At 29.7% G+C, this 24,340-nt stretch overlaps 1 protein-coding gene across 2 annotated transcripts in view; it reads right to left on the bottom strand.

The window, feature by feature from the left end:
- The window catches only part of LOC129960917 (diacylglycerol lipase-alpha-like), a 190,894-nt gene that overhangs the window by 103,582 nt on the left and 62,972 nt on the right, over positions 1-24,340 (bottom strand). For both annotated transcript variants that reach the window (XM_056074649.1, XM_056074648.1), the window contains exons 2-3: positions 17,070-17,281; positions 13,113-13,214 (exon numbers count right to left, since the gene is read on the bottom strand). In XM_056074649.1, the coding sequence (XP_055930624.1) occupies positions 13,113-13,214; positions 17,070-17,281 (314 nt within the window). The remainder of the gene's footprint in view (positions 1-13,112; positions 13,215-17,069; positions 17,282-24,340) is intronic.

Raw genomic sequence — 24,340 nt, forward strand, 5'->3', positions numbered from 1 at the left:
AATGTTTGTTTATTGCCACGAGCTATTTGGGGAGTTATTACAAAAAAGGCTACTTGATCAGAAACTTTTTGGCGGCCAGTTACAAACAAGACTACTTGATTATAAACTTCTTTGTTTCGTTAATCTTTAATGGTCTATTAAAATGTATACCACATTTTCAATTCCCTTTTAACAAAGTAAGCCGCATTCATATCAAAAGTTGTTTAGTCAAATAGAATTACCACAGCTCTTTCTGTACAAAGATGTTATTAATGTACAATGAATTTGTTTGGAGTGAAAGCAGAAAATGGTAAGGGGGGGAGGACATTAAAGTCAAACCAAAGCTCTAGTACGCACGAATATTATCCTGCATTACCACTCCACTCCGTAGCTTCTAATTGGTATTTCATCCCATGTTTACTTAATGGGGTCGTCGGGTCAGATTCTTCAGTGGGAGTTCTAATACCACCTGCTCCAATATTTCCTTGCCCTTTTGTTCTACGCGGGACCCGTATTTTTATAATAGATCAAAGAGGACACAACTTCAAAGGAACAGGGGATGTTGTTGCGATGATTATTTTGCGCGTCTCTTCTTCTTGAACTTGATAATTATTGTAATTAAGCTGATACCGATTCTTTGTAAATGTCAGATGTTTTCGGAAAAAGTCTTTTTTTATCAAGGGAATAAACACTCATGCATCTTGAATTTTATATTATAGTGGTCTATTTTTGTGGAATTTTACTAAATGGTGAAAAATTGGATCCTTTTCATTAAAAATTCTTTTTAGAAAACCTGTAATGTGACAAACAATTTTAGATTCATTAGCGATTTTTGCTCTCAGGGAAATTTTCATGGAGGTATTAACTCTTTAACAAACACAGTACCTTTCCTACATTTTTTTTAAAATTTTGAGTATTTTTGAAAATATTTTGTTGGTATAGTAACATAACAATCGAATAAAATTCACTGAAAAAGAAATCATTTTTATCCGCTTCTTTAGCTAAAATTTAGCTTTTTTTAATTACCTTTTAAAGACCTCTTATAACTTTTTAAAATATGAATATTTTTTGCTTCAAACTGCATTTGTGCATTCATTTAATTATTGTGATGCGATTCTTTAGTTAAATAATGTGCATGGATTTTTAATATGCATCAAATTAAAGTTAATGTAACATTTTTACTGTTATTTAAAACGAATATGACGTCTCATTTTATATTTTTTTTATAAAGATATAAATATATGAAAGCTTATTGCATGCTCAGTTTTATCAAATACATAATGATAAAGAAGGGCAAAAAATAATTGAAAATTTTATCCTAAACAAGAAAATGATCCATGATATTTTTGAAACGTGATTGTGGAATAAAATCCTAATATGAAGGCAAAAATTTTGAAAACTTTCTTGTGAATGCATTAGTTTTTTCACAAATAAAAGAAATAAATAGCTTCTGAAATATTAAAAGGTACAATTTCGAAATTTGTGCATAATGTGTAGAAGAATAAGAGAATCAAAACAAGCTAATAAATAAAAAATAAAAAAATTGATATTTTAAACATTTTTTGGGTAAAGTGTACCCTTAATTTTAAACTATCTAGCAAACCGTATAATAAAGGTCAACATTTTACTAAATTATTGTTTACATTAAATCAAAACTCAAATATTCAAAAATACAAATGACAATTTCTACCATGATAAAGCAGATAGTTGACCTATTTGCGTACGAAAAAGAATAAGGGGAAATATTAACTTTCTTTATTAAACTATGGAAATAAAAGGGGGAAAATGACTAGCTCCAAAACGAGTTAATTTATCAGGCATGTAAATACAAATAAGAATGTGAAGAGTAGTAAATCAAATATAAACCACTTTTGTCTGTTTTCGGAATTTAAGAATAGAAAGCCGAATTTCTCAGAAGTTAAGTTTCATTTTAAAGCAGTATGCACTTGAAAATCAGTTTTGAAAAGTCTTTCTTTATTGAAAGAATTTTTCTCAATGCAGCAACATAATTGCCGAGTGCTCCAGCAGATAGAAATAAGAAGAAAAAAAAGGTGACAAAATGTCTTCAATAAGCTACCTGTCATGCAAAAAAAGGACGCTGAATTAATGCAGAATTACTGAAATAGAATTTGACTGAAAATGGCTTAAATGATCTTCTACGGATGTGAATTTAAGTCCCAAGAACTATCTGAAATATTATTTAAATTTAGAAAAAAGAGAATAAATATACTGCGAAGATTTGTACTCGAGTTTTCCGCTCATATCATAGTATGGTTAAGAAATATCCTGTAAATTAGATTATCCTGTACAGATTAGAATGATTTATAATAATCAATACATCCATAATAAATTTAATATTTTAAAAGAGGGGGCTGTTTATCTAGAATATGAAATGCGTAGAAATTTTTTTAATAAATAGAAGTTCTGTTTGATTTTATCTGTTTATAAAGATCAATATTTAATTACAATTTTTCAGTCCTTTTGCGTTGTACCATGACTGTATCCGAAATGCCTTGATTTTGTGGAATAAAAAAGGATAGCATCGTATTTTGCAATTTTTAGTATACACGAAATAGAAAATTAAATTTCTTTTGAGGAATATAGGGGATTTTATATAAAAGAATATTCACTAATGCAGCATGATTTGAATTAAATCCATTTGTCCACCGAAATTAAAGGACATATTATAGACAACCTACGTAAATAATTAACAGGAATCAATGCAAGATAACATATTTCATTGCCAATTCATTTATAGTGCAATTCCTAAAAGACAGTAATCCAGATGCATTGCATTTTTTTTTCTCGTATATAAATTAGACTAAGTACTGCAACAGTCAAAAAATTCTAACTCGAGAGTTTGACTAATCCCCACGTTTTAGACCTCCCCGAGACAGAAAAACATTTTTGTCACTGTGTCTGTCTGTCTGCTTGTGAACACGACAACTCAAAAACACTTTGAGTTAGACGGTTGAATTTGGTGTATGGAATTACTACCAAAGTTGTAGATTTTTATAATATTTTGAAAAAAAATTAATTCACAGAAAAACTGTCTGTCTGGTTGTTCGATTATAAGTGAACTCAATAACTACAAAACGCAAGGAACTAAGAAGGTTTAAATAGGTGTACAGGTTTTGTATCTAAAATATGTAGATACTTTTCAAATTTTGAACTAAACTCATAAAACTGTTTACCATATATCAGTTGTATTTTTCGTATGCATGTTAACGTAATGATTTAAATCAATGGAAATCGGTATGTGATCTGGTGACAACATCTGTAGTTTTGATTCAAATTTTGATGTCAATCGGCAGGCAAAAATGCGATAAAAATACATATTCTTGCGATAAATTCAATAAACAACTGAGATCTATATTTCGTAACTATCGTTCCCCAATGCCTTGCAAGGAATTCGAGACCTTATACAAGGTTCGTAATTTTATGCTAGGAAAGGGTATTAGATATTTATGGTGACTAAGCTAGAAAGACCGCTTCCGCTAGTCCTTTTTTTAATAATTATTTCCAATACTCCTCTTATGTGTGGAGTGGTATCATATCATAAAAGATGCATTTACCTTTTGTACATTATTTAAATTCCGTGTATGCCTGCATTCAGTTATCAAACCACTAGTGTCTGGCTTTTTAATAAATTTTTCTTTAAATGCATGCCACTTTGACGCATTTTGTTCAAAGTTTGATACACAATTGCAAATGGATTTAAAATTAACATGACTGCATTCATTTGTAGAAATAATTAAAAAATTGATTTTTTTTTTTTCGTGTCCAGGAAAAATTTAAAATTTGGAGATTTATCAAAATCTCTAATTCAATTTTTTTTAACGATTACAATGCTCTCTCATCGTATAAGATAAATTATCTTTAATTTCTCTTTTTATTTTTTATTATTAAGACAGGTATGAAATGGTCTCATTTTGCACTTATCTCACCATTCAATAATGGACCGATATACAAACTGATCGATTCTAACTAAAGAGATTTCAGCAAAGAATCGTGCATGAAATTACTGATAAACCGATCACAACTGCCTGCATGCAATTACTGATTATTGAAGAAAACTGCTTATTTTCAGTATCCCGAATGCCTACTGAAAATGCAAAGGAACAGATTAATGAATGCAGATTCAATATTATCTGCTTTATCGGGTCCATTTTGGGAGGCATGACTATCATGAAAATTGTACTCTCATAATAACCATTCATTTCAATAAATAGTAAGTAGAGACTACATCAAAATCCATTATTGTAAGATTTACTCAATCATTTTTAGATCTGACCCTTGAGAATTACGTCACGATTTATTTTCTGTTATTTTGATTCTGTATTTATTCCGATATGTGGAATGATTACCAAAAAAGTAATTTCCATTTCCAATAATCTTTCGTCAAATCAATGCATTTGAATACTCAGCAAAATCGCGTGCAGCCGTATTGTTGAGTAATTTAAATCGAAATGCCGAACTTAATCATCGAGTAAAAGGAGGTAAATAAACTTAAAAGGTTTACTTAATTTTCATATTGCATGCAAAGAAATATTAATTTTAAACTGGCAATTTATTAGAAACTATATATTCGAAACCACTATACACAGAGCCTTTTAAACAGAAGCCAATGAAAGACTATGGGCAACTTGTATTAAAGTCTGGCTACTTTAAGATAAATTTTTACACTTTTTCGTATACGAAGTATAAAGAAAGAAAGAAAATCTTCAAAAAAATTTGAACTCGAGATTTTGATAAATCTCCACGTTTTCAAATCTAGAGTTCAAAAAACATATCTTGGTTAATATGTCTGTCTATGAACGCAATAACTCAAGGAGGAAATTTGAATGAAATCCAGAATGAACTTGAATGAAATATTTTAAAACAGGAAACTCATTTTTCATCAATCAAAACTGGCTGAGTAATGAAGCTTTGAATTTCAGCCTTTTAGATCAATAAATGGAGATAAATCTCAAGAAAATGGAGCATCTTGATTGGATTACTGTCATTGAGGCAGCCACTGAAGTTATCTAAACCAGTCTAAAATAGCGATATTCAGATTTTCATAATTCGATCTGTTTTGTTCTCAGAAGAGTAGAACATTTCTGTTTAAAATATTAGCGTGCCAAGAATATTTATTACATATAATTAACGAGACTGGGAACTGTATAGAAATAAAAATTCATTATTTCTTTTCAGAATAAATTTATTGACTCAAAGAATGTAGAATACTTCTTGTATCCTTTAAAGCACTTTTCCAATTAAAAACACTGCACCTATCTTCAACAATTCAAAAATTCGTTATTGGACCCTGTATATCAGCATAAATACTCAACAGCATTCTTGTTTAGGGCTACAAATATCAAATGCATAAAATTTTGCTAAAAATTTACAAATTACAATTTTATTTGCATGCATGCATATGCATTTGGCTCAATAATATCGACAGAGCGACTGCTAGCTTTGGTTGCTAATAAAAGTAACTGAGTTGCATTTTAAGAAATTTAACCAGTTAATGTAACTAGCAAAGCGTTATAAGTATGTAATTAGAGTTTGGATGGCAAAGGGCTGTTAAATAACAATACGGGCTATCTTACATGAAAATATTTCTTTTTATCTTTTTTTCTTTCCTATAATACGACATTTTCACTGAGCTCAATTTGGCCTTTCCACTTATGTAGAATAATTGAGATTCAAATATATTTACAAACCAACACTGCTGCATCAAAGTAACACATTAGACGGTATTTGTGTATTAACCTCATACCAGCGAATAATCGTTAAATGTGTTATACTAATTGGCTGTGTTCGCTAATGACATGCAGTTAAGTCATATCACTGACTTTCCGACCCTCCCGAAGGCACACGGATAAAGAAAACTGAATGACCAGGACCGCCGCAACAGAAACACTGGCGGGAACTGTGGTTGAATCCTAAGGGACATCACCGGCCACGGTACAATCCTTCCCGAAGAAAGTACGTCCCGTCATCGATGGGAGGAGCCAGATTCGCCACATTTTTATGTACCCTCCAGGGTGGCGAGATCCAACCACCATACCAGAAACATCTCATCCTCTTTCCGAGGTGCCCACCCGGGGGTTATGACATACGGTTAAGATAAACTTTGTTAATAGCATGCAGTTAACGCACAAGTACAATTAGCCTTACAGAACAGAAATTTTAATTTATTACTTATTTACAGCAATTAATTTACAAAACCAAAAATTATGTGGTGTCTTAAATACCTCAAGCGAGCAATGTGTTCTTATTGTAATAGAGCATGAAATTTACAAAACAGAATATGTTGTAAATTTCGGCGCATCGACTAAAGGTTAAGGAAATAAAATTTTCAGAATTCTTAAATACAATAATAACATGAAGTAAAAATTAACAAAAGATGAATGAATTTGATACTTTGATTCCAAAGTATTCATCGCCTTGTTTATTTCAAGCTTTCTTGTGGCTAAAATGCTGTTTTTGTCTAATATTTTAACATTCTTTGTATTAAAATCTATCACTTAAAAAGAACAACATTTGCGTTTTTTTAAACCGCTGAATGGAAACAGGAAAACTAACAAAGGGAGATTAGCTTTCCACTTTATTCACCTTATTCCAACTTTCCGCGAAAGAATTCAGAAAAGAAGTTTTGAAAAACTCTATAATGAAAAATAATAGAAATAGTGGAAAACAGATTCAAATTCCTTATCCCTTTTCATACGCTCTTTGTTAAAAAAATTCAGAAAGTCTAAAAGGAATTTTTGATTTAATTTCCTCGAGGGATTGGAAGAGAAATGACTTTGGGTATAAGAAATGGTGAAAAACTACAATAGCATCTTTAAATGCTTGTTTCATTTTGTAACAGCGTTATTTTTCCGATTTAATGCATTTAGAGAAAATATTTTCAATGTTTTATCGTTGCTTAACAAGAAACCTATAATAAAAGACGTGAATTCATTTTAAAACTAAAGAAAAGAAAAAGACTTTATTTGTAAAACGTATTCTTTCTTTTGATCAAATTTTCTTTTTCACCATTCACCCAACTCAAGTTCTTCGAGTTTATGCCATTTTCTCTAGTCCAAACTTAGAAGTTCAATTTAAAAAAATCAAGAATTCTGTAATTCATTTCAAAATGTATCAAAACATACAAAACTATACTCCATATTATATATATATTGAATAATATAATCATATTAATTAATAATCCTAATAATTAAATATGCCATTTGCACATTTTATCTTTGATTTGAAGTCTAATTTACAAAATAGAATTGACCACCACTCTCCAAAATGTCTTTTGCCGTATTTGTCAAACAGTAATGATTATTTCCATTAATTTTCGTATTTTCGGGGGGGGGTCTATATTTTTCACTGTTGTATGAACAGCCTTGCATGATACTTTCTTACCTGTAAACAAAATTTCTCTAAAAATGATAAAACAAAATCAAACACGGCTTCGAAATTTATCATTTCCAAGTAAGAAACGAGACAACTGACCTTTTCTAATTAAAGTAGCTACAACCTATAATTCCAACCAATTTAACTACCCAAGAGAAATACGACCATTCTTGTTTCAAACTAAAATTGTAATTATTGAGGTTTGATTGAAAAAGTGGTTATTATTTTGAATCCTCTTAAAATTTTTACGAGAATTTTTTCCATGTTTGATTTTACACTTTCAAATTTAATATTCCACGGAACACACAATTTTTTTAGGTAACATTGTCAGTAAAAATAATAACTTTAGTTTACTTAGTAAACTTTACTTCTCCCTGGGGCACTAGCTATTTTTTTAAAAAAAGAATATTTATTCTATAGCTTTATTTATAACTAAATGCTGTAATTATTACTTTTGCAATTTTGCCATTTTTAACAATCTTGTGAATATATACTTTTCTTTCCTAAACAAAACATTTTTTTAGAAATATAAAAGAAAGTCTACACGTAATGAGCGGAATCGGAACGGGTGTTTTAAAATCAATGACGATACTTCATTAAAATCCTGTTCTACATTGCGATGTCCTAGGGTATAATGTATTATTTGGGCCAATGCACCATAATGCGCTTTACCACAATAATGCTAATTCACACTCCTATAGAGACAGACAACGGTAATAAATCTTTAAAAATGAAATTGATGCCGTCAAATAATTTACTTATCATAATGTAATTTTTATATACTTTTATATAGTCTATATACTTTTTCTTAATCGTAGCAATACATGGGATAATAGCACCGGTCTTCCTGAACTGCTCTCCTGATTTTTGATGAACATTTACAATATATCAGTTGGCCTCTCACATATTAACACTTTAATGGATGCAAGCCTACGCAATAAAATGTCGCCAGACGCGGTAATATTTTTGAAGAAATTATTTAAAAAGGTTCATGAAAATTCACGAAATAATTCAACATGTGCGAACATACACATAAATAATCCCAACAATAGCAACACATTTAATACAACAAATTTAATATTTTTCTTTTGAGTGATAATTTTAAAAACATGCAATAAAATAATGATTACCTAAAATCAAAAACTTAGCGATAAAATACCCATCTAACAAGAATATCCATATTTGTTTACGTTCAATCGTCACCCAGAGAGCACGGTACCACGGTAATCTTCGGCGATAACATCACACACGTTGTGTGAGCGGACACTAACAGTGATTCCGGTTATCACACACGTTGTGTGAGCAGCCATTGAAGTGCTAAGGGCAGAGGATGCCATTTGTGTCAAGGTAAAACTATTCAAATGTACATATCCCTTGTACGAATTGAAATAGGTTTGAAAACTCTCACAAAATTTTTATATACATATTACATTTGATAATTTTATATCCGCTCAAAATGTGCCAATTTTTTTCGTCATAAAAATTATGAAATGTATATTTACATAAAACTTACTTTAATAAGTAATTTGAAATCAAATAATATATTATAATTGCACTGCACTATTTTCTTAATTTTCATAGAACATAAGAGATGACTTAATTTAAAAGAATCCATTTTTAATTTTAACTCTTATTGAGAGATATATCGCTTCAAATATTACTCAAATATCTATATACTTCAATCGATAACTGAAGTTATCAGCTCTGAAAGACATTCCCAGCTATACACTTAAACTTTAACGTTCCTTTAACATCCAGAAACTAATTAGATGCTACCTCCAGCAATGTCAATCCAGAAATCGCGTTTCAATTATTGCTTCTATAAAGAATGATGCTTTTACAGAGTTGCATATAAATAACAACTCACTTCGTTGCTAAAGTATTTTGACTTATTTTCAAGCGTTATATGTAAACAGCAATTAACCTTTAAAGCTCCTTTGACGTCTAAAAACTAATTAGATGCTTATAACGCTCTGTTGGACGCATCGCAGGTAAAATTCCTTAAAAAATCGTGCAATTACTTTACTTAGCAGCCCAAATTAGTTGTTGCGATCTCAGTAAAACGCTTCTCTATAGAGTTAGAATGATAATAAAAAAAAAAAATGCAAAACATGGATTTTAAGCCTAAAGTATGCGTGCTGTCTTATATCCCCGTAGCTGCTGTAGTTGAATGCTAAAAGTTAAATGAATAAAGCATTCACAGCTTACGCATGACTGTATCTAAGCTAAATGTTTAGTTTCGAACCCACTTTAGGGCATTTAGAGACATATCTTGTAATTCTAACCCCCGTTCACGTGATGAGAACGAATGTCGGGTCTCTTTGCCCTCTATCTGCAACCCACTAAGAAATCTGATGTACACAAGATAGACATTCGTGAAGTCATATTCATAAACGTTCGAACCACTGTCTATTCAATCATTCGGATAAATTTTTGCCATAGAACCATGATCACTCACTTCACTTTGCTTTGCCATAGAACCATGAAAAACATGAAAAAATGAGTTTTGGACAATTATCCTTTTGAACTTATGTCATATGTATAGTTTTTTTCCTTCATTGTTTGTGTACTACCAGAAAAGTATATTACGGATATCCATACCAAAAATTATATTGCCTTGAAAACCTCTTAGCTCGCTGAAAATGGATTTGTTATCTCACAACAGAGCTATCCAGTCCCAGACGTTAAAAATGCGTTTACCATGACTTCGTATAAATGGACTATGGATGAATGCCATGTTAACATGAAAGGTAAGTTTTTTTTTCTATATTGTTTAAGATGATGATGACAGATTCTGCTTTAGAAATGTATATTCTTTTAATTCTATTAAAGGCTCATAGGTTATTTAAATGTCTATGTCTATGCAATGCCTATAACTAATAATAATCATCCATGACGGAATTAAATTTAACACCTAAATTTCAAAATACGATAATTCAATGCATTAGTGGCTAATCAGTTTGCAGAGTTTAAATATTCGTTTGTGATAATGAATGTGATTTATGTAAGAAAAACATGGCCATTCCTTCTTTCTAGAAAAATAAAATTGGCTGCACGGGATGGTTTTTATACATCTCTAAAAGGCTTAGAAAATGCAGTTTTTATTGACGAAATAATGGATGAAATTAAATATTTTAATATATTAGGATTAAATTTATATCAAAATTTTAAATTAGAATAAAATGACAAATTTCAGCATAATAACAATTGAAAGAGTGCAGCTAAAAATATTAAGATATGTTGATTGAATTATTTTAAAATGCAGTTATATATATGACAAAGCAATTTTTGAAACTCAATTTCAATGAAAATTTTAGCTTTAATTGAAAGATAGAGATTTTTCTTTTTCTAATCGTAGTTTTAAAAAGTAGGTTTAGTGAGGATAATAGGAATATTTAACGAAATAGCATAAATACCTGTTTATTTCAGGGATCACTACATATAAGTCGTTCAACATACAAACGAAATAGTAACGAAATACAAATTTTATTTTGTTTTCTTTAACAAAATAACAGCTTGTATAATCATTTCTGTGATTTGAGAATTTGTGAATTTGACGTTAAAGTGTGCATCAGAATTAAAATATTCTCAATTCCGTTTTCTTGTCCCTAATACTTTTATAAATGTGCATTTCCTTTTTTTTCTGTAGAAATTTAAATTGAAACAGAATTAAATGCTATTTTTCTTTAATAAGAGAGTGTATTTGAGTACTTTCAATTTTGTAAAATGTGTGTAGTCAAATATTTAATGTTTTTATATGAAAGAAATTCAAATTTTCATGTTTCTTATAGTTAAATTTAACTGTATAATAGTAATTAAAAGTTATGAGCTGTAAGGAAATTTTTAAATGCTAATTAATTAACCGCAAAAAATCAATGAAATAGTTTTCAGGCATATATCTATTGAATAAAGATTCAAAATCCGAACTTAATTGAATTGTATTCTCAAGACTGAATTAAATAGGCATAATCTACTTTTACCGAAATATATAAAGAAACGTGTAAAAAAATAAAAAAATAAAATAATATCTCATTGAAGTAAATTACACTTTTATTTTACTTTGCATTTTAAAGAAAGTATAATTTAACAACTATAAAATCTTAATATTCGTTATTTGCATCTATTCTGCTATAGAAAGCAGTACCTGCAAACATTTCACACTATCGGATTCACCGTAGTATGGAGATAAGAAGTTGCCCGTATAAGTAGACAGGATTTCATTTCCATTTTGGGCAATAATGGTGTGGGGTCGAGTTTCTCAACACCAATGAGTCGTACAGTTGTTATTTTGTGTCCATCTCATTGTCCGATTAAATGTCGCAGGGGCTGGTCATTCAGCTCAATCCAACGCTGTGGCATGGTGTAGGTGGCTCACTTACGATTAAACATAAATGCATTCTTTAGACTTAAGCTAATCTAGCTTAAATGATTTCAGCTGAGATAGCTGATAATTTTACGATAAAGTTAAAACTATTAATATAATATAGAATCGATGGAGTATGAGGTTAGATTTCTCTACCATTACTTTAATTTTTTTCAATAAATTATGTTTAAGGTTGCGTAAAATAATTTTTAAGAAAACCGGATCGTAAAGAACTTTTTGAAGTCCAAAAGGATCACCAGTTTGGAAGGAATCTGTAGATCGAGCAACACAATGGATAGCTGGCGAGTATCCAAAATCAGTCGCAAAAGAAAGTCTCAATGACATATCGAATTATTTTGGATAAAAAAAAAGTCAAAAAGCTGATGTTTATGACACCATTTTTGACGCAGTGTAGCTAAAACTAGGTCTTCCTCCTTACACCACAACACATGTAAACCAATTGTAAAACCGTTTATTTTCTAAAACTGTTCGATTAGGTGCTCAATATTTATTCTGTTAACATTTCGATCAGTGACTGAAATCTTGCCTGTCTGGAGAATGTCTCCATTATTATTTGCCACTTTTGCATTAATAGTGCAATCGTGATGTCAATGTTTCCGCCAGCATTGTTTGTTAACATTTCATGCGCCATTTATACTTTATCACCAGAATTTAACCACTTAACTGTTCCGACCTCTTCAGAAAATGCGTATCTAAATTGTCTCGCAAAAATTTAGCGATGACGAGTTACTTGTCAAACACAGAGTATGTGTAGTATGAAATGATGCTGTAATGAAATGATTTTTATATTCTTTTCAATAATAACATTTATTTATTTTTTTAAAACTAACGTACATTTTTTGCATATAAACGAAAACAAACAAAATAAATGGATGTCTAATAGAGCACAGCGATACATTTAAAAAACATTTCATATTATATGCGGGGTTTTTTTATAATAATTATTAATAATTTTTTATTTGTTCCTTTGATTTCAACTTGGTCTCAAAATATTTTAAACATCTTGAAATTTACGAATATGTTTGAGTTTTTACTAAAATTGTAATTCAAACTGCAAATTGATTCTACTTATTACTCCCGACGAATAAACTCGTCATAATGTTATACATTTTCCATGACGAGTAATACTCGTCAAAAAGAGTTATCTGGTTATTACTGCAATAAAATGTTTCTTACTTTAATAATTTATAACATAAGTATCTTCAATAGTAAAAGCGCTTAGTAACAATTTTCTATATATTTATATTCATGAACTTGTGGTACTTTTTAGCATGTCTTAGCTTTTTAACGTTTAGAATAAAAGTCAATTAGCGGCCACAAACAGAGAAAGTAACCATTAGCATGGAATTCAACTTACCTAATATGGCTCTCTTAGCTAACCCAACGGGGCATGTATTGTAATGTTTCACTAACCAAACTACTCCAACAACCAGCCAGGCGAATTCCACAACCAGTATACCTACAGAAAGAGAGAATATTTCCATTGTTAAGAGAGAAAAAAATTTAACGCAAACAGAGAAAAGAGAATGAAAATAGCTTCGTTTCGTTTGTTCTTGAATCGATTTGAATGGAATTTGTTTGATCCTTAGACTCGTCTGCTATGTGTCTCAAATTAGAATTGGTAATCCCTAAGATTAAACGCTTCTTTTTTATCTGTGTCTTAGTCTTCAATTTCTTTTATTAGATTCCCAAACTATGTTTTTTTTGTACACACAATTAAACTTTTTTTGTGCGATCCTTTTCTATGCAATTTTTTATGAAGTTTGAATGCCAATGGTATTGACATTCTAACACCGTTGTAATGTTTTCTATCTGTGTACATTAATGCGAAGTATGGTATATAATGTATGTACATATTGCGTCAACTAATTCCTATATTCCAAAGTGAAATAATTAATATATTCCAAAAATAAATCAATTCTAACATCTTCCAGTGATTACGATGAGTAATATTGAATTATGCACATTTTGAAAATTTCTCCTAATAATATAAAATGAGAAATTAAATAGTTAAACATATTTCCAGGAATAATTTAATTATTTTATTTCATTTGGAGAGCACTTTCTGATTAGTTCGTGAATCTTCGACAGATTTTCTAAGCAAGACTTTTTTAATGCTGTCCCTCTGCGCTGCATAAATTCTTTAATACGTTGTAAAGAATTATTTGTTAAAACTATTTATTAAGTTTCTGAATGTTTGTTGTCCGATTTCTTTTATTCGGTCCTTATCTTCCGCACAAAAGTAGGTTTGATTGTATTATTTTTTTCATTATGTTTCAAAAATATCCATTTTTCTTTTTCTTTTAATATGCAAACCGTTCTCACTAATTGGCTATTACACAATTGTTGTCCAAGTGCCTAAGAAAATCCGTATAAGGCAGTTATTACATATGCAAACAAAACTTAAAACTTTCGTCCTCTTTTTTGAGATAATAGCCTTTTTTGTCATATATTCCATTTTGTTTCTATTCAAGAAAAGTTATGTTTCCCCTTTCCTCTTTGTTTACAAATAATCGGTGCAATTATTTTGAAAAATCTTGCAACAAAATATGGATTTTAAAAAGATGTTGCTATTGTTTTCATGTATTTCTATACAACTAAAAACTGAGTTAGAAAGTTCTTTCCACATTTATAAACTCGGGGTAGGAGACTACATGCAGCTGGCGAGTCCTAAACATAGAAAAAATAGCGGTTTTCTTTGATAGCTTTATAGCGAAATAACCTGAAAATTTTTGCTACCGAAAGTAAGTTATCTTTGTTTTATGATTCGATAAAGTTAGGACGGTTTTCGAAAAAGATGAAATGTCTGCAACGATATAGTTAAGGCAAAGAGTAAAATCCGAAATCACTTTCCCAATGTTCTGGGTGAAATCGAAATGTAATTATGGGCACATTTCTTGGTTTTTACTCGACTGTTTATAGATTTCTCCATAAAACTGGTTCTCCATGTATTGTTTGAAAGAAATTGTTCCGATTTTTTTCAAGAGAAAGATAGATTTATTTCATATCTTCAATCGATTTTCTAACATGAACCTATATAACAAAAGTAAGAATGGATTTTGCAGTCAGAATAAAGCCACTAATTCTATTAAGATATTACCATATTATAACCTAATTGAAAGCGTAGTTTGATTGTTTTAAATAAATATCCTAGTTAAATAGAAATCCATTTATGAATAACGGCTCAAGTTTGAACTTTTCTGATCAATAAAACTCCATTAAAGCTTTAATAGCGCAACCTCGATAAATTTTTATAAACTTTTTTTAAAAACTCATTTTTTGTTTGTAACGATGTTAGTAACGATTCAGTTTATTCACTTTTTCATGGGCAAGGGTTCTAATACGCTTGTGTGCTCTCAGTGACAATACATTATTTAAATTTTTTAAAGGTATGTGACTACGTTTGGGATAGATATTTTGAAAAAGCTCGAAAATATTATGTTTTTGAGTATTTGCTTCAAAAAAAAAAAAAAGATTGAAACCAAAATATGAAGGATAAGTGTTCCCAATTTTAAAACGATTTTTAAAATTTTTTTCCCAATTTTAAAACGGTTTTTTTTAATTGGGGAAAAAGGGCTTTTTGTGGCTATAAAAAAGATATAAAGCAAATATCTTCTAGTTTAGATGTTTATCAAAGAATTCGCTTAATATTTTGCAGATAGCTTAATAAATATATTATGTAGTTTTTGAACCAAGAAATAAGCTATGTTTCTGCGCATTTTTTAAATATTGGGGTGCAAATGATAAATAACACGATAGTTTCAATTTTTTTTCACATTGTGAAGCACTAAAGCAACTATAAAATATTTCTAAATGAATAGATTACTTATTCTCTAGTTCAGGAACTGCAGAACACGTTGAGAAATTATTAAACTAATTTGAACAAGAATACGCGTTAGATTTTAATTTATGACTTTTTTCGTAAGAAATTCTATCAAATATTAGAATTTGAGGAAATAGCCTCTAAAAATGTAAAATGGCATTAAATTGTATGTAAATGCAAATATAAAAATCTTTAACTTCTCAAAAAATAGACTTAGAAACCGAATTTTAACAATTTTTAAGAAACCTGTTCAAGCGTTAAGAATCTTAAATTTTAAAATCATAATTTCTTGGAAACATAAACGCCTACCTTAAATACTCAATTATAAACTAAAATTTAATTTCAAGATTCCATAGTATTTATAATAATAATTTTATAAATTGAAATTAATTGCTGAGAGTTAAAACAAAAAAAATTATACTTTTTAACACGTGAATTCTTGTTCTTAAAAACTATTTATTTGCATTTTCTACATAAGATTGTCTGCAATTAATCAACCGTATTTAACCCTTTAAAGGGCCAATTTTTTCTGCTCATGGTATATTAAAATATTTTTAGGATTGTGTTTGCCTTAAGAAAAGGGATTCATTTAGCTTATTAGATAAATTTAATTTATTAATTATTTTTGTTAATTAATAATTAAGTAAAAATCAAAGCACGCCATTTTCTGTGAGATAAGGAGCTGAAGCATCCAAGCTTCTGTCTTATTGAAAAATTTGTGAGAACATTTGCTAACCTACATAATCCCATAGAAAGATTGATGAATCTGGTGGGAAGCATACTTCCCACGGCCCTAGAAAGGGTTAAATTAAGACCTTTCAAGGAATATGCATTAGAAGCGAGAGGGATTTTCATGGTTACATCGTCATTACTTTATGGATTAGCTGATACATTATACTGCACATGACTAGAGGATTAACGTGCTGATGCGATCATCTCTTGACATGCGCCCGTCATCTTAGCATCAGCTTTAAATATCACTCCGGTCAAAATGAACGATAATCCGATGAAAAGGTTAACTATGGTAAGCTTCTAATTGCTAATGGATTGCTAATTGCTAATGCATCTAAACAATTATAATAAAGTTATTTATACCTCTTCCAACCTGAAAGCAGTAAACAATTTTGTTAATGGAAATACTCCTTAATCCTTTGAAATCTCAGTTATAATGTGCTGTGCAAAGTGTTTGCAAGAAAATGTGAATATTGAAAAGCGAACCATTTAGTTCCAAGTAATTCATTTTATCTAGATTAATTATTTGATTTGGATTGATTTAATTTCGAATCATTCATTTGTTATTCATGTCTTGATCATGTTGCCATGTAGGAACATGTAAATGTCAGCCCAAACTGAGAGCAGAAACTCAAATAAAACTGATAATGTGATTGGGGTGATGATGCTTAGTGATGCGATTTGGCACCTCCAGACAAAAGAAATCGCCAATATGAAATGAAACTATTAAAAAGTGGTAAAACCCGAAGCAAAACTTACCAAGTCGAACATAGAGGAGATACTGCATGGATGTTCTGGGAGCGGTAATGAGGATAGTTCCTCTCATACTGACCCAGGAGATGAAAGCTTCGACTACTACACATCCTGATAAAATTACCATATAGCCCAAAACGTGTTCGTAAAGATCTACAACACATGGGGAATCGTCGTTGAAATCGACAACGGACAGGACCACAGCCAGAACAATGAGCCTGAAATGAAAGACCAAAAATATTTATTGCATAAAGTTATAAAGTGAACAACGAATTATTATTAGGAAAAACTCAAAAATTATATTTGTAACAGATTGGGAAAAATAGGTTCAGCTCGAACAGTTTCAGTTAATCACATCGAGATCTCATTTTGAAGCTATTGGAGAGCTATTAAATTATGGGACGTACCTTATAATTTTGAAGAGACACCTTAGGTGGTATCTTAATATTCAAATTTCCATGCCACATCAGCAGAAAGATGTTTTGCCAATATGAATGAAATATCCATCTGGATAAAGCGCGCCGCGCACACGCCGAATCTTCTTTGTAATCAGATGGTGATTCATGATCCTGATCCCGTATCCATGATCTTATTATCAGATCACCACGGCCTTTCCTAGCCACAAATAGCGCATGCTCGTTAAAAATGAAAAAAAATAAAAAAATAGTCGGAGCAATAAATATTCAGTGCAAATGGAATAAGGGGTTCAAGATGAAATTTTAAAGAAATTTATTAATGTAGCACGTGATAAATGAAAAAAAAAACTTTTTTTAGAATAGAGATATTTGCATAATTGCAAATAAGAGAAAAATAAAATTTGAGAACTAAATTTTATGACATTTCTGTAATTTTCTAATCCTTGATATAGTATAGTCGATCTTATCCTCAATTTGATAGGTAATCCATTCGGATTGTACTTTTCCCCGGAAAAAATACAAAACAGCAAATTTATTGTCTTAAGTTGTTGAATTCAAAATTGATATCTAAATTTGCATTGGGAGATACTGCCTGAGATGTATTTTATCAGTCAAAATTCGGAGAAAGAGGAATTCTTTTCCAAAAGAATTGTTCTACAATTTCAAATGATGCCATAATAGTCGATTTTCAAAACAAAATGATGAAAATTAAAATTAGCCATTCGCCCCAATCAACAAATCGGAATTTATTTTCTGACGACTCATACGCTCGCAAGCCCTACTTTTTCATACTTTTTTAATCCGAAAATGTAAGATTTTTCTTTCTCTAATTTAACTTTCAACATTTTTTTTTTTTTTGAAAATCGGCCATTATGGTCGAATTTGATATTGTAGAAAAATTATTTTAAAATATAATTATTTTTCTTTCTTTCCTATTCCGGTTGATAAAATATTTATAGATCTTTTTGATCACCTTGTATTTTGTTTTACCAAGTCAAATTTTTCAAAAAGTAACGCAGATATTAATCTGAGAGTTTTACAGTTATTCCTTTTTTTATATCCTACATACTTAATCGAAGTTTCAAAATTTCTCTGAAATAAAAAATGACAAAATATTTTCCAAATTTACACTTATTTTAAGTTCATTCCTTATTTAATTAATTTATCATTACAATTTATAGGACTTTATAACATCTAGAATTTCTTAGTTTACACTTTTTCTCTAAAGCTAATAGTTTTTTTTAACGCAAAAAGAAGGAGTTTAAACTTCCATTCCTTTATCCGGTTATTTAGAATTGGATGATTGGCTTAACAACGTAAGCCAATAAAATTGATATGTAGTTTTTCCACATTTCGCTATTTTTCATGAAAATTCTACTGGATTAACAATCAAGTATTGAATTTGAATAGGAAAAGGTTTCTTATACATTCATTCAAATTTAAAACATGTCTAAAAACAATGAAGAGAGTATAGTATTTACTACTCTTGGACTTAATATTTAGAACCACATTTATAGAACATATTTATAAAAAAATATTTTTAAAAAGGCGAAGTTCGGTTTGAGATTATATTTACATCTAAGCAAATATATCGGCAATACTTTTAGCTCATTCTGTATATGCAAATCGACTCTTTTGTTTGTATAAATTTAGTATTAGAATGTAAATCGTATGGTAAAAGAAAAAAAAACTTTAAAAATATAAAGCTGAACCGTTGTTTTACTGCAACTAAAAGTTTATTTAATATCTCTGATATCATTGATATCCGATTTTGTAAATATTTGAATTATTAATAAATTGAATCCGTTCCGAATTTGAATGTCTTTCCCAATCAGTGTTAACGATTCATCGAAGCTGGTTTTTGACATAATAATTTATATAATGTATATTAAAACTATTTCAGGCTCTCGTGTAGCTAATTATTCCCTTCAAAAAGATGTAGATATTCAAAAAACAGTCCTAATAGAAATTTAGATTCTGTGTGATGAGACAGTTTCTGAACGACATGTTCAAATCAATTGATGCGCAAAATTTATTCCAGAATATTTAAAACTGAGTATAAACGCTACAAGAAGGTTCCAACTCAATAGCAACTAGAATCAATAAACAATACATTTCCTCTCCATTTCAAATATTAATATCTTGTATCAAAACTCTTGTCAGTTCCTTCCTAAACAACTTTCCTCAAAGTTGTTACGGGGAATGGAGAATAAATCCGAGCTTCTGGACGTAAGAAAAATCATTGCTGTCATTTTGAATATTTATGGAAGCGTTTAAAGTCCTGAAGAAAATGCGCCGGTAATAAATATTGCAACATCATCAACAGAAATGTCGAGGTGCTACTAATGCAGTGTATTTCATTGAAGCTTATCAGATCTCTAAATATGACGTGTCGTCCTTTTCGTAATGGCACAGATGAAAATGTCGAGAGAGATTTCTGATGAAATATTTCATTCGAGCGAGTTCGCAAAGCGACCTCACTTCTTATTTATTTTAGCTGAACTCCTGCATATATTCAGGAAACAAGGTTAATTTTTATGCAGTTGTTTCTGTTTAGTGGGAATGGCGTTAGTATGCTCATGCGGGGAAATGAAAGGCTCTGTAGAATAACAGAGGCGCTCTAGGGTAAAACGTCCAATCGAGTTTTATTTTCTGCGATATAAAGTGTACCAGAAGGTCAAAGTTCAAAAAAAAAAAAATTAACCTCGAGATATGAATATATTCCTAAACGTATTAGACTTTCAGACTCCGGAAAAAATCATTTTTATTAGGTTTATCTGTGTACACAGCAAATAGCTTAGCGAATTAATTTGGTATGTCGTCTTTATACCAAAATTGTAGATTTCCATCCGATTTTGGAAATTTGTCACCATACTTTGTCGCACATTACACACTTTACACCCATCCATGGATAATCCATGTACACCCATCCATGTCAATACTATAATTTAAAAATTAAAGAGCCTCGTTAGATTAAATTTGATATATGCTTTTAAAAGCTAAACTGTAGATTTATATAAAATTTTAGACAAAGGCCTTTTAATTTAAATCAAAACCCAAACAATTTGTGAGTTATTATAATGAATAAAAGAGACATCGACTATAATACTAACAAAGCATTTTTGGCGATAATAATACATAGAATTCTGTCGAATTTAGCATGATTTTTTTTTTCTGTTAGACTAGATTACTCTGAAACAATTAAAAAGACATCTTGAAATTTTTGTTGAGAATAGAAATTCTGCTTCTGATGATATTTTAATTATACAAAAAAAGTAGAAAAAGGTATTAAAATGGAAAAGTAAAAATTAATAACAACTCGTTAAATTCGTTCCAGGAAAAAAAAACTGCAAAAGTTTTAAATGGACAGAAATGTGTCAAAAATGTGATCTTTATGAGCTGCATCCAACAATCGTTTTTAATGAGTTGAAATAAAATTTCGCGCTACCAAATACAAGAAATACAAATGTATTTTCCATTCTTAAAATTAAATTTGTGCTAAAAATAAAAAAGCTTTCTTTTCCTGTTATTATAAGGAAAGAGAGCGGTTCTAATAAATTTGAAGCAAATTAGCAAATAATCAGAAATTTAAATTTGGAGTTTCACTTGTATTTGAGCTTGATAATTCAAACTCTAAGCATCCAGATGCCTTAATTTCAATAATTAATCATTACATATAAAAATATAATCTTTAATTTTGAACTGGATTCGTTAAGGGATTTACTGTCTGTTTGACTGTCCGTATACATGTGAACATGTATGTGTGGTAACTCAAAAAGTCATCGACAATATGAATGAAATTTGGAATTTTTTTCATAAAGACGAAAGTGTAAAACTGCATCAAATTTTAAAGCTAATGGTGAATTGGAAAAGTTTTCAAATTTATTAAGTTTCTTCAGTGTATTATGTACGCTTTAATTATTATAACGCGTGTATATATTATATAACAGTGTATTATAACAGTAATTATATAACATAACGCGCTTTAAGGTGTTAGCATATGTGTAAGTCCAGAAGAAAATACTCTATCTAATAGTTTTCTTACAAAATATCTTCTATTTATTTGTAGGTTTCGAACTGTTTCATAAGCATTTTTAATAAAATACATAATTGTGTTTAAAAACAATCATACTTTTTAGAAGATTTTTTTTTCCATGATATAATTTTTTTTTTCTAACGAAACTAAATATTTTCCAGAAAATAACCACAAACAATATTTTAAGAATGTATCAATAGAAATCCGAAGTATAAATTTATTCTATTTTTGACTGTTAAGATGGCCGTATGTTGCGAAGATCACAAAAAATATGATCGCAAAAACTTAAATAATAAATTTCGGAAGATTTTGATCGAATGCCGGAGGGAAAAATGCTTATTAATTAGTTTCAAAAGGGGCAAGGGGTTATCGTTTTAATTGCACTGTACCTCCTAATAGCGAAACTGCAAAGCATTAATTAATCTTTCCAGGATTCCTTTCAGCATATCATCATGTATTAAGTTACAAAGCAGATAATTACGTAAGTTAATCAAATCGTGTAGTCGTTGAGTATTTGGAGTACAGTATTGAATTATCTAATGTACATGATATCTGAATCTGTGATATCCGTAAATTCGGATCCACATTTCGAATTAACTACTAGGAGAATTTCAATCGATCTATTTTAGCAAGTGATCACTTTACAGTTTCAAGGCAGTAGAGGCTTACATAGCTGATGATATCTTTACACAGAAGTTGAGAGAACATAGAGGTACCTTGATTTTCAAAGAAAAAAAACTAATCTGGAATTTGTTTTGTGAAAAAATGAATAATTTTGTCTTGAATTCATAATCTGAGCACACCTTCAAAATGACTCTGACCTCTAAAAGATTTTTTTTTTCGTTCTTGAAGACTTCATTACAACACCTGAAAAATATTTTCGGTCAGAATGAATCTACTCGATTCATAATTAAAAAGAACATATTTAGAAACTGTAACAGTTTTCAAAAATTTTCCTTCGAGCCGTGTATAAAACTGCAAGGGAGAAATCCTCTCCAAAAAATATTATGGTTCAGAATTTTGAGATATATTTCAAACATCTTAAAATCTTTTAAGAAGCGAATAACATTGAGTATCAATAATGTATTTGTGAAGAATAATAGCAGAATTAAAGAATAAATGCAGATTTTAAAAACATAATGTACTAAACTGCATATTTTTATATATAAATTATTTTCCACTATTTCAGTCTATTTTATTATTTAATTCAAATATTATGGAATTCTAAACTAATTTTTTCTCTCAAACTTACAACCAGATGGCGCCTTCCGTATAAAATTCAAATTTAATTAAGTTAATTGATTAACTGACAATGAAGTTGTGGAAATATTAAAATATTATATTATGGCAACACGCAAATGTCACTTTTTTAAGCACTAGTACATTATGAAACGAGTGAAAAATAAACTGCAAAATTCCGTCTTTATAAACATTTATTCAAGTTTAAGTGAGTAAAACCGTCTCAGTACATTAGAAAGTAGCAATAACGTTCAAAACAATAATGGCTGATTTCAAGTCCATTTATGTTCACAACTTTATGTTCCACTTATAACTGATGCCTGTTTCTTCCGTCACTCACTCTTTAACCTCTGGTGCACGACGTGGGGTGTGACAAACCCCAGTTGTTGAATCAGCGCGACGGTATTTCTTGCGCGTGTCATGTCGGGCATCGATGTTTACAATCAGTACCGGAAGTTGAAGCATTTCCAGCTCTTTCAACAGAGAAAAAAAGAATAATTTCGAAACAGCTTCATATGTTGAGATATTCTTTAGAAATTCTAGATTGTTTTAAATAGCCAAATGTTACAAAGTTGATCTCTGAATTATTGGGAATTTATAAATTGACGTAAGTTTTGAGTGTTGATTATCCCTGAAAGCTCTATAGCTTCATCTCAGTTCAAACATTATAGAATGCAATGATTTGCTTACGGCAAAAAAGTTGCAGCTTAAAATAAATGATTAAAGTATTTGAAATAATAAAAACAACAAGTGTTAAACGAAACAGACCTAAATAAATCAAATATCCCACAGTTATTTATAATCATAAATAGTTAAGCTTCGGAAATAATATAGAAGTTCAGTTAAGATTTTCGGTCGTGTATTCTCAAATTTCACTCTTTCCTCGTCATTTTGAGTTTAACCCTTTAAAGGGCCATTTTTTCTAGTCATATTATGTTAAAATATTTTTAGGCTTGAAATTAGAATAAGAAAAGGGATTCATTTAGCTTATTAGATAAATTTAATTTAATTAATTAATTTGGTTAATTAAGTGACAAACCAAGACGCATCATTTTGTGTGAGATAAAGAACTGAAGCATCTAAGTTTCTGTCTTTCTAAAAAAATGTGTCAGAACTTATGCCAACCTACATAATTTCATACAAAGATTGATAAATCAATTCTCTCTCCCAAGGATAGGATTCTTCACTATTTATAACACTTTGGAAAACAATATTAAAATTCAGTAATATTTAAATGAAAACAACCTATAGTTATTTTAGTTTCTTATTTTCCAAACAGCGAACCTTCAAATGCTTTTAAAGTTTAAAAACTATACCTAATTTCATTTTAAACAAATATTTGTAGACAATTTTAGTGTCTTACGAATTTGAGATTTATTTCAATTATTGTACAAATATGTACCTCCTGTTCTCAAATCTATTGTCTTAACTATATTGAATTGAAAGTATTGAAATGCATTGTAATATATTCTAAGCTGAATCTTGGCCCGTACTGAAATAAAAGAAAGGAACGCTCTAATTAAATATTATTCAAAGAATTCAGTATTTGAGTTTCTCTTTAAAATCCAATACAGAAAGACTGATCT

Source organism: Argiope bruennichi, chromosome X2 (genome assembly GCF_947563725.1).
Source record: "Argiope bruennichi chromosome X2, qqArgBrue1.1, whole genome shotgun sequence".
Classification (NCBI taxonomy): Eukaryota; Metazoa; Arthropoda; class Arachnida; order Araneae; family Araneidae; genus Argiope; species Argiope bruennichi.